Source organism: Delphinapterus leucas, chromosome 2, assembly GCF_059928025.1.
Source record: "Delphinapterus leucas isolate spDelLeu-1000000601 "Yukka" chromosome 2, BTC_Dleu_Yukka2, whole genome shotgun sequence".
NCBI classification, from domain to species: Eukaryota; Metazoa; Chordata; class Mammalia; order Artiodactyla; family Monodontidae; genus Delphinapterus; species Delphinapterus leucas.
The window spans coordinates 61886028-61898091 of NC_143130.1; the positions used below are offsets into that span (position 1 = coordinate 61886028).

General features: G+C 48.3%; 1 protein-coding gene across 3 annotated transcripts in view; it reads left to right on the plus strand.

The window, feature by feature from the left end:
* The window catches only part of TMEM266 (transmembrane protein 266), a 167898-nt gene that overhangs the window by 52811 nt on the left and 103023 nt on the right, over positions 1–12064 (plus strand). For all 3 annotated transcript variants that reach the window (XM_089906944.1, XM_022580133.3, XM_089906945.1), the window contains 2 exons: positions 2467–2598; positions 5075–5263. In XM_089906944.1, the coding sequence (XP_089763070.1) occupies positions 2561–2598; positions 5075–5263 (227 nt within the window). In that variant the 5' untranslated portion in view covers positions 2467–2560. The remainder of the gene's footprint in view (positions 1–2466; positions 2599–5074; positions 5264–12064) is intronic.

Genomic DNA, 12064 nt, shown 5'->3' on the forward strand with positions numbered 1-12064 from the left:
AGGCAGATTCTTAACCACTGCGCCACCAGGGAAGCCTCTCACTTTTCTTAATTACACAGAAGTTAGAGACACTTCTCCACTTTGTAAATTTACCATCACTGCTTACTCCAGGAGCACCTTTTACTTCTGCGTGATGTAACAGTTCTATCCCTTTGTCCCTCCTGAGCTTCAGGATTGGGAGAGGGTATTCATCCTGGGTTGATGTCTTGTAGGAAAAGCAGTTTGCAATTAGAATATAACTTACAAAAGGACCGCCCCTTGGAGTAACCTCCCTTGTAACTTGTTCAAAATCACCCAGAACATGGGTCTGTCTCCTTGTCTTTGTACATTCTGCCTGATTGTTACTGTCTCCCAGAAGACTTCTAGGTGGTACCACAGCATCCATTTATAGAAAAGTATACTCTATATACCTAGTCTGGATTTTAAGAAGAAATCTTACACTCGGCCATCCAAATGCTTTCAACAGACCGTGCAATTTAAATTTATAAAACAGTAACTATGTCCATAAAAGCCAACACTACATGCCAGGCACTATTCTAGGTGTTCTACATGTATTAACTCATTTAGTTAGTTCTATTATTATTCCCATTTTATAGGTGGACAAACTGAGGACAGAGGGCTAGTGAGTGGGAGCCAGGCTCTGACTATTTTTGGGACAGCAGTCTTGAAGCAGATCTTATTTCCCTGCCCAGGGATTGAACCTAGTGGCTAGTCCACCAGGGGCTAGAGGCCAGAAGCAAAGTTCCCTGGTTCTTACCTCCTTTGAAAGCAAAAATGTTTCAAGGAGGCAAAAACTGCAAAACAGATACAAAGTTTATTATAAGAGGCACAGCACAACGGTATGGGAGAGCACAGAGAGAAACAGTTTATTTATTTTTTTGTTGTTTTGTTTTGTTTTGCGGTACGCGGGCCTCTCACTGTTGTGGCCTCTCCCGTTGCGGAGCACAGGCTCCGGATGCGCAGGCTCAGTGGCCATGGCTCACGGGCCCAGCCACTCCGCGGCATCCTCCCGGTCCGGGGCACGAACCCGTGTCCCCTGCATCGGCAGGCGGACTCTCAACCACTGCGCCTCCAGGGAAGCCCAGAAACAGTTTATTTATCGAAGTCAGAAGCAAGGCAGAAATACACACCCAGAGAGGAGTGCAGGCGTCCTGAATGAGGAGGCAGTAAAGAGGGGATTGAAATCGCTTATATATGGCAGTCTTTCTGGTCTTTGTTTACATTTGTCCAATTATCTTGTTTCTTTTCTCACACCTGACTGGCCCTGGGACCCTCCCCAACTTTTTGCACAACTTTTTGCTAGGATGGATCCCACCGCAGAGGCCTGTGGGGGTATGTCCACACTTATTATGGGGTGGCGCCCCCTCCCTTTTTGACCCCCAAGGAGCCTTCCTGTGCATGTGCAGACAGGGAAGTTTTCCTTGACCTCAGGAGTGGTCATCTTATCTCTTTACTTCAGCAGAGCTCAGCGTCTGACACTAGCTTTGTCCTTGAAGCGTCTGGGTGAGAACAAAGCTTCCATTTTACTCCACTTGACAGACACCAGCTGTCCAGCCCAGGGGCCCATCTATCTCCTCACTCATGACCACAGGCAGGCTGGCTCTAGGGTGTGCTGCCTGTCTCCTGGAGAGACCCAATTGGGAAGAAGCGAGGAGCACCTGGAAGAGTGGAGAGACAGAACTACCAGAGGAGAGGGAAATCTCAGGAGAAAGAAATTTCTGGGAAAATGAGATTTTTTTTTAAAAAAATTTATTTATTTTTATTTATTTATTATTTTTGGCTGTGTTGGGTCTTCATAGCTGTGCGCGGCTTTCTCTAGTTGCCGCGAGCGGGGGCTACTCTTCGTTGCAGTACGTGGGCTTCTCATTGCGGTGGCTTCTCTCGTTGCGGAGCACGGGCTCTAGAGCGCGCGGGCTTCGGTAGATGCAGCGCGTGGGCTCAGTAGTTGTGGCTCGCAGGCTCTAGAGTGCAGGCTCAGTAGTTGTGGCTCATGGGCTTCGTTGCTCCGCGGCATGTGGGATCTTCCCGGACTAGGGCTCGAACCCGTGCCCCCTGCATTGGCAGGTGGATTCTTAACCACTGCGCCACCAGGGAAGCCCGGAAAACGAGATTTTTGAGACAAACCTGATTTTTGAGATTCCTAAAGCTGAAGTGTAAAGTTACCCTGGTTTTTCCTTGTCTATTTAGTAGAAAGAGCTGTGGTCCAACCTGGCTCTCTGCCATCTCTGTGTGACACAGAAAAGTCACTTTATCACTCTGGGCCTGTTTTTTCATCTCTAAAAAAGAGTAAAATTATGCCTATTGCTATCCGCCGTAGGTAATGGTAGGAATCTGTTCACTATTACTTTGAAGGAAAGTCCATATGGAAGAATGTTCTAAGGGCTTCCATTTTTAGATGAGCCTAGGAGGACTTTGGTTTGACATCTGAGTGTAATCAATTCCTACTATTCAATTATTTGTTTTCAGGGCACCACATTTGTATGCCTTATAGAACCCACACTTGGACATGCTGACATCAGGCTTCAAGACAGCTGAGCCCCACTAGACACCCAAAAAACCCATGGCTCTGGTTGCATCTTTCAACATGACCAGTCCGCAGTAAGTAGCATTGGGATCGGCTCTCTGTGGATACTGAGTTGGCACATCAGGATTGGGGGTACAGCCAATAGCTCCTTCCCCAGCCCTGTAGAGATGGAGGGGCTCCAGGTGGTTTTGTCCTTGAGCCTGACATTAAAATAATGTGTTAAAATCTACTTTTTCTCAGAGTTACCTTATTCATGTCATCTCATCTTTTAGTTCAAATAGGCAGAGGAATTCTGCAATCCAAAACTGGGATTGTAATCCCATTGCTAATCCAGTGGGATTGCTAATATCAGATTGGCCGAAACAAGTCTCATGACTGAACACAGCATCAAGGGTGGAGAAATATACTCTTCCCTTTGATGGGAAGCTCCAAAGTCACGTGGCAAAGTGAGGGGTGCAGAGCAGAGCCACTGATATGTGTTGTCCACCATACTGTTCTTCATATTCAAGACCAGGGAGTAGTCCCAGTACTCAGGCTATAACTGTGAGACCTTCACTCCCCCTAAAGGAGGCCTTGTCTCCTCCTGCTGAGATGATCCATGGCCAGAGATGGTGCTGGGCCACCATGACCATTGGCAAGAGGGGAACAGAGGGCAGGAAGGCAGGAGTAGCTTATCCCATGCTTCTCAGAGCCACATCCTGTTAGTTTCAGAAACTCACCCCAGCCCTCCATGAACATCTCATTGATCAGAAAGCTCTACTTGTTCAGTTTGGCAGTCCACAGTTTCCAAAAGAACAAATTCGACCTAGCATCTACTTTTTGGGAAACATCTGGAAGAGCCAGGATTCCCCCCATGAACACCCACACTTTCATTTCAATTGTTGAGAAACACAGAAGCTTCACATCCTGTGACTGTTCTGTCTGAAGATCTTGAGTCATTTTGTAAATGCCACACCATGATGAGTACTATTATCTGTGCTTGACAGGTAGCAAAGAGCTAAGGTTTAAATAAAGCCTACAAAAGAGAAGTGGGGCATTGGAAATTACTTGGTGAATTCAGGTAGTTTAGGCAGCCAATCTGTGGTGTTCAAGGAAAAATCCCACTTTTTTCTCAATTATCTGGGATGATTCAAGCAAAAGAGAAGTAGGCAGATTCAGTTCCAAACTTTCTGGATAACTGCCACTGTGTATTATTGGTTAGCTTTCAATGGTGGTTGGAAAAATTTAGAATGTAGTACTGTCCAGCCAAGTGTAGGAACTTATCACTCCAGAGCCCCTCCCACCTGCTCCATATTTCTCACATCCATGTCAGATCACAGAGAAAGAATAGAGCCTCTATTCCACCTCTTCATGCTTCAGCTGGAGAAACTGAGGCCCCAGAGGAGGTCCGCAGAAGTCAGCATTGGAATCGGCACCAGAGCCCCTGAACAGTTTATCGCAGACTGGGCTGCATTACAACTGGGCTCTCAGTGTTCCCTCAAATGTTTAATTTTTACTCCTCTCCACTGTTTGTCCAGAGGCACAAGACCCAGCCCCTCAGATTCTACAGATGAAATAGGGTCAAGGATGTGTTGGGGGAACCAAAGATGGCAGCCCAGGAAGTTAAAGGAAAATGATCCAGCCCACCATCTCCTCACGGTGTAGCTGTTGGTGTTTGGGAAGAAGAGTTCTTAGTTACTGAACACACTGCAGGATGTGTAATGTCCCCTTTCTTAGTTATGTCATTAGTGACCTCCTTTGGTAATGTGACAGCCACAAATGCCTCCACCAATTGTCAAATACCCCTGGTGGGTTGGGAGGTAGTCCTGCCTCTGGTTGAGATGCCCTGTAATGCCAATGGAGTTGTGGGTTACTTGCAGTGCCCTAGGTGAGCCTGATGGTAACCTAGTAGGAGACCCAAAACCCCTCAGACATTTGTTCAAGTGACCCCCATTTCCTACTGTCAACCTTATAAAGGGAGCTGTAGTCGGACCAGTTTAAGTAGGAAGGGAGTGGCACCCAGAACAGCTGGCCCCTCCTGTCCTCACTGCCCCAAGGCTCACTTGGTCCCTACAGGCCTCCAGGTCAGCTCCCCAAGCACCAGCAGTACATCCAGTTGTGAACAAACACCTCTCTTCTCTATTGTGGTACAGATGGTAGAAACATTCCCGAGGACCTTTACAAAGAAACACGGAAGACAATTTAAAAGAATGTATTACTCCAACATAAAGTCTAGTTATTGAGAAGCCTAAAAGTATAAGTCCTGGCTTTGCTGGTTGGCAGAGTTTCCATCTGGGTCTTTACCTCCCTTTGATGAAGGACTCTGCCCCCCAAACCTCATATTTTAAGATCTGAGCATGCTTCCACTTTTCCCCAGCTCGTGAGGGAGATGCGGCTGGTAGGGCCTCAGTCCAGTCCCTGGGTTGGCCAGCGGGGAAGAATGGTGACCTCACACTTCCCCTGCCCTCCTCCAGCACAGATTCTGGTGCATTCTCCCTCTTTGCCTTGGGGAATGGAAAAATCATTTTGTTCTTGAGGGATGACTCTGCCCTGTTGCCATCCCCAACTCAGGCCTGCCACAGAAGGAGGAACTTCCGAAGTTGAGATCATCTCCCAACAAGTAGACGAAGAAACCAAGAGCATTGCTCCCGTGCAGCTGGTGAACTTTGCCTATCGGGACTTGCCCCTGGCTGCGGTTGACCTCTCCACGGTGGGCTCGCAGCTCCTGTCAAATCTGGATGAAGATTACCAAAGAGAAGGGTAGGTGTTGGTACCATTGAGTAGCTAAGACGTCTCTTGCATAACTCCCTGGGTTTCCATGGGTACCTACAGCAAGGCAGCCCAGAGGTGAGAGGTGCTGAATAGTAAGAGACCAGAAGTTCACATCAGGCCACCCCGGCTCTTCTCCTCAGATATTGTTTCCTCAGAAAAAGGCTGTGGGCACAGAAAGTATCTGTCGCTGCTAGACAACCTATTAAGCGACATTTGCTTGGAACTCGGGGAATTATAAAATTAAAGGCTGTCACACTGCATAATAGCCCATCCAATACTCAATCTGGACACCTGGGAATCAAGAGACCAACAGGATTTAGTGTGACTCACCCAAGGTCTCAGTGCCTATAAAGAATGGATTTAGAATATACTTTCTTTTTATCAAGTCTTCTTTCACCAGGGACGAGATGGGGAAGAAAGCATGTGTGCAGTAACATGCTAAGGGTGGGAGGGAATTTAGCACCATTCAGCCAGGAGCTTTGCAGACCTTAAAAAGGTCTGCTGCTTTTTCCAGTGAGAACAAATAGCATATGCTGGCCCCTGATTCAAAGGAGCGGCCCCTACCTACTCCTACTTAACTGGTCAATCAGATTGGATGCCTTTGTTCAATCTGGACAGGGGAGACACAGCAGTGACACCCTCCATTCACGTGGGGGAAGCTGAAGGCTGGACAAAGGCAAGAACAGGTCCTGGGGTCACAGGGCAGGTCAGACTTTCCCCAGCCCCACCCTGTTGCTCTTAGATATAGACTTTTAAACATTGGCCAGGAGCTTGGGAGCCAGTTCTGGGCTACTCTCCTTCCTCAGATGCCACCGTTAAATATTTTGGAACATGCTGACAGCTTTGAATATAAAAACGAAGGGTTGCCAGGTTATTTTAGAAGCAAATGAGAAGCCTTAGCTACAATTAAATTTTCAGAGCTTGGATTCCCTGTAAGTGTTTTTGAAGGGCCTCCCCGCCTTCCTAAGTTAAATTGCCTAACAATTGTGAAACCATACACCTTTTGCAAAAGCTTCACTCCAGTGGCTTTCTCTGAAAATATAATTTTTTCCAAGTACTGTGCTTAGAGTCAGCAAGGCATTGGAAACAAGGGTAGGCAAACGGGTTGGAAATAGTTCAGGGTGGCCTGGCAGAGGGTGGCAGCATTCTGAGCGTGGGCAGCACCATCCGACCAGCTTCTCCAGGTCTCCAGGTCTTTGGCTCCGCCAGAGATGTTGGCGGTCAAGCCTTCCTTGAGCACCTGGCTACTGTGCCACTGCCCTCTGGAGGTCAAAATTGGTAGTGCAGCCTGGTATCCTGCCCCAGCCATTCTCATGGACTCATTTCCCGCCCCACCAGCGCCACCTTTAGGCTCTTTTCAAGTTTATAGTCGGAAGGCAAGGAAAGAAGCGGGAAGACCTTGGAGGATCTAGTTCCAGACCCTATCCACACCTGCACCCTGTAGGCATACGCACCACAGGTGGTCCAGACTTTGGGGGCACCACTCCTTAGCCTGAACTGGAGAAGGCAGAGTCTCTGCTTTGTCATTCCATTTGCTTCTGAATCAGGCCCTTGCAAGATTTCTTCTGAGCAGGGAGAATACAAATGGGATGCCTGCAAGGCAGAGAGGCTCTTGATTTGGTTTGAGTCTCCAGGTGTGCCCTGGAAAGCTGCTCCTGTTGGGTAAATAGGAAGCAGCCGGATGAGGAGATTTGCTTCGCTGCTGGAGTTCTCGGCAGCGGGCTCCATTGGCAGCTAGAGGGCTTCCTGGAGGAAGGAAGAGCAGGCACAGGACACAAGCCAGGTGACAAGGAAGCAGAACAAAAGCACACTGTGAAGGGGGGAAAAAGCCTCTCTTCACAAGCTTCTTGGCTTTTGCTGCATTTCCTGGGGTTTTCCCCAAATATCCAACCTGGCCCTTTCTGAAATGATGCAAAACAACACGATTTACAGTTCTGGTAGGTCTTCGAAAAGCTTTGGTGTAAGTCTTGTCAAATACACCTCTTCCTAGTAAGGGAAGTGTTATATATAGGAATGAATCTTTTCTGTAGGAAATGAAGGGACCTCAGGGACCCCAGCAAGATAGTGCCCAGCCACCCCACCATTTACTTCTTTTGAGCTCAGTGGTATTTCAGTGCTTTTAAGTTTCCCAGAATCTGAGAATTTTAGAGCTGGAAAAATCCTTAGAAAGTATATATTCTAAATATTCTAATAGGATAGCAGAGTCCAGAGAGTGGAAGGAACTTGCCCAAGGTCACACAGTGACAGAGACAAAAATAGAGCTCTGGCTCCTGATCCAGGCTGGTACTACTGGGCTTCCATTTGTCACCTGTCCCTTTACAACATCACAGTTGTGACTATGGTTAGCATGCATTGTACATGATACCGCTGTTAGGCTATACCGTCAAAGGCCCTTAACTTTTTGGCGTGCAGTCACTGAGATGTAGGTAAACCCCTAGGCACAGGTGGAAGAGTTTCATCTGTCTCAAGCTCCTTGACTTTCCTAACAGTGCTTTGTCCTTCTCGTGGACCTGCCTAGCAGATCTTAAACTGCAGAGCTATCTGTTGTCTACCCTCTTTGCTTCTACACACAGACTGCTGAGGGCTCAGGTAGGAAAGTCAGACAACTGTGCAGATTGGTGCTGTCTTAGTCTGGTGGGGCTGCCATAGCAAAGGACCACAGACTGGGTGGCTTAAACAACAGGTATTTATTTTCTCACAGTTCTGGAAGTGTGAAGTCCAAGATTGAAGTGCCAACAGAGTCAGTGGCTGGTGAGAGCTCTCTCTTTGGGCTGCAGACAGCTGCTTTCTCGCTGTGTTCTCACATGGCCATTCCTCATTGTGCATGAGTGGAGAGAAAGAGTGAACTCTGGTCTCTTCCTCTTCTTATAAGGGCACTAATCCCATCATTAGTCATTAGGGGCCCCACCCTGACCTCATCTAAACCTAATTACCTCCCAGAAGCCCCACCTCCAAATACCATCACATCAGGGTGGGGTGGGTCCGGTGCTTAGGGCTTCAACATACGAACTGGGGGGGTGGGGGGGGAGGACACAAACATTCAGTCTATAAAAGCACCTCCCAGACTCAAGGCCTCCAGTCTCAACTTGCTTCTCAGTTTTGCCTAACAGTTCTCTGTGGTCCTGGTTAGCTTTCACTCCTGGTCCCCAGGTGGCCATTTCAGATTGTTTCCATTTCCCCCAAGCCTTCTCTTGCCCCCAGCAGATGACCTCCTCTCCTCCTTCCCTAAGAAAGTAGAAGCAGTCACAGATGAGCTTCACCCCACCCCTCAGTCCCTCGCTTCCTCCCTTCTAGGGCCAACCTCACCTCAGTTCTGATTCCCCTCCCCTCACACCTTCTCATGAACTGTGCTGCATCAGTTGCATCCTCACACTGACTCGTCACACACACAAGGTCTCTCACATCCCCCCTTGACTCCATGCCCCCGTTAGCTGCCACTATCTCTCTCTTCCTCTTTGCAGCCAAACTTCTTAAAAGCCTCATCTGCACTAGCCATGCCCCCTTTGCTCTCTCCCATTCATTCCTCAGCCTGCTGCAGTCCAGCTTTAGCCCCATCCACACCGTGGAAACTGCTCTCCTCAAGGTCATCTACGGCCTCCGTGTTGCTAGGGTCCTTACACTGTCCTCTGTCCAGCATTTGAAAACGTCATCCACTCCCTGCCCTTGAAACACAGCCTTGTGTGTCCTCTGCTCTATCACACTTTCTGGATTTTCTTCCTACCCCTCTGGCTGTCCATTCTAGGCCTTTTAAAATTGTTCTTTCTCTGCTTTGTCCTTAGATGTTGGGGTTCTTCGTTTTCTGTCTTTGGCCAGTTTAGCTCTACTAATTCTACCCACTGGGTAATTGCATCCACCCCCATAACCAAAATTCACATTCTTCAGCTTGTAACTTTCAAAGCTGAGTCTCTAGCACAGCTGCTCTCTCTTTCTCTCTCTCTCTCTCTCTCAAACTTCTGGCTCACATCCAACTACTTCCTGGACATCTCCACAGGATCCCAGACACACCTAGAATCCTAACAAGTGTCTGTGGAATTATCTGTTCTTCTACCTCTGAGTTGGCTGCATATTTGAGCAAATATTGAGCAAATGTTCTTGTCTCCACCCAAGTCATTGCTAAAAATAGCCTTTTTGGTGACAGCACTTAAATCCCGCCTGAGGAACCATTATCTGCCCAACCAGGACTTCTGACCATCTCAAACCCAACAAGGCCCCAAACTGAACTGTCTTTTCCCAAAACGTATTCTGTCTGGCCCCAGTCAGTGGATCTAGACTTACCTGGCTGGCCTCCCCAACCCATTACCAGAGGGAGTCACATGTGCATGTTGGCTCATTTACAATGACCCTCAGCCTCCTTCCTGCCTCAACAGGAGCCAGTGGCTTCCAAGACACCAAAGATCCATGAAGCCAGTCGGTCAGGCATAGTCACCACTGGAACTTGCATCCTTCTTCCTCCCCTGCTCTGGCTCCCTCTTGTCCATGTTCCACTGCCCATGAAGCCGCTGACACTGACAGTGTCCACTGTGGGAACACTAGTGCCCAGTTCAGGGCCTTTCAGAAACCACAATCCCACAGGATGCCCATGCAAGGTGGGCAAGAAAAGCCTCCCCTCCCCCCAGACTCTGTACCAAGCTATCAGTGAGCCCAGAAGTGTCTCTGCTTATGGCCACTGCTCTGGTCCTATTTGCTTCTGGCCTTCACTTCTCTACACCCAGGTCTCCGGTTCAATCCAAGGGGCTGCACTGACACATCATGCCAGCTACACCATCACCATGGTTATCATCATCACCATCACCATCATTATCACCTTCACCATCATTATCATCCTTTCCCTCCTTGCGTCTTCCCCCCAGCCATGCTCCTCCTCCTTCAATAGTGCTAAAACACGGATCTCCATGAATGTCTGCAGATGTGAACAGACAGAGGAGGGGGAAGGGGAACAGAGGACGTTCTTGAGCACTTCTGAGCCCCAGCTGAGCCAGCCACAGCGCCCCACTACATCGGTACCCTGAGAGAGCAGCTTAATTCCTTCTCCTTCATCCTCATGTTCTGTCATCTCCAAGTCCTGTACCTTTCTACTGCCCTAATATCTCTCCACTGCATCATCCTTCTCACAAAGGATTGGTAACCCTATCAGCCAGGTGCTTTGGACTGCATACCACAGGAAGCCTATCTCAGACTCAAACAATGAGGGTTTTCATCAGCCCATGGCCCATGGAGCCCAGAGCTAGGGCAGCTTTGAGGTTGGTCCAGACCCTCAACAGTAGCAACAAGGACCAGATTCCTTCTATCTGTCCACTCTGCTGTCAACAGTGTTAGCTTCATCCTGATGCTGTAAGGTTCCCCTTATTTTTTGAGAGGGCTGCCCTTGGTAATCTGGCCACATCCTTCTTCATACATGTCTGGCAACAGAGAATGGCTACCCATCATTCTCTTTTAAGAGCAGCAAAGAACTTTCCCAGAATCCTTTAGTTGCTCTCTCCTCATGTCCCATTGGCTAGAATTGGGTCACATGGTAAGGGGTATGGGAATCCACAGCCCAGTCAGGGCCACCCCTTGAACTGTGTCATTTCCCAAAACACACTGCTGTTACCCCATGGGTCAAGGGTGGGATGGATATTGGAGAATTGCCTGCAATACACCACAGTCTCTAAGAGAGCCAAGCCTCCATTCATAGCTTTTGATCCAGAATTAGAACTTCCCTTTTTCCTTTCTAGTCAGTGTTCGATTTGGAAAAGATCTAGAAGCATGTCTGCCTTCTCAGACTGTTTCTTCAGTAACTTGGTTGGCTCGATTATTTCGCTCAGATACAGTTTGAATTGTGTCCACTATCCCAGGGGACAACGCTTTGTGTTTCCATGTAACCAGAGCCCCTTCTGCCTGGTTGCCTTTGTACATCACCCCATTCAACAGTGGGAAAGTTAGACACAGAACTGCTTCTCAGTGAACCAACTGTCCACCTTTGGAAGAGGGACACTGGATTTGCAGGAGGCTAACTCATGGCACAGACTGGAAGTTCTACTCTTTCTCAACCAGCTACACTACATTGAAGGCCTGGTTGGTTTGCAGGGTCTGGGCTAGACAAGAGGCCACAGCAGGCAGAAAATTCGGAGAAGCGCAGAACCTCCACCCTCGGGAAGCTCACAGCCGATAGGAAAAATGATGGTGACAATATATGTGTGAGGAAGGCGGTGAAGGCAAGGGTCATCACCCCCTTTTATAGAGGAGACTCTGGGCCACATCGAGAGATAGTGCTACCCATCTTTTTAGTGGAAAGAGGGTGCAGAGAGGGTCATGGAAGAGTAGGTAGGATAGTCTTTGTCAAAATATAAAAACAAAGTAAGAAATGAAAGATATTCAGCCTTTTGTAATTATTTACATTTTAGTGTTCTAAGAGGTCTGACCTGATTGGTCAGGGCCAGACCCCCAGATGGGAGAAGCTTGGAGGAAGGCTGGGTAGACAGAAAGGGATGTTATTGCTTGGAGATGATGCCAATGGCACATTTCTGCTGGAACTTAACAATCAGAGAAAGAAAACCTAATGGTTTTGAGATGTCAGGCTAGGAAAAGATGACAGGGTCCAATATAGCAACATCTTTAAATAAGGACTGAAATAATTTTAGATATGCCAGCAAACAAAGGCTGGAGGCAAAGAGGGAGGAGGGGAGGTACCCCCTGAGCCATAACCCCCAATTCCCTTCTCTTTTCCCATACTGTCCAGCCCAAGGACCACCCCCTCCAGAAAGTCTTCTGTCTCCCACCCCACCCAGGCCAGAGCCTCACCTTGGTGCA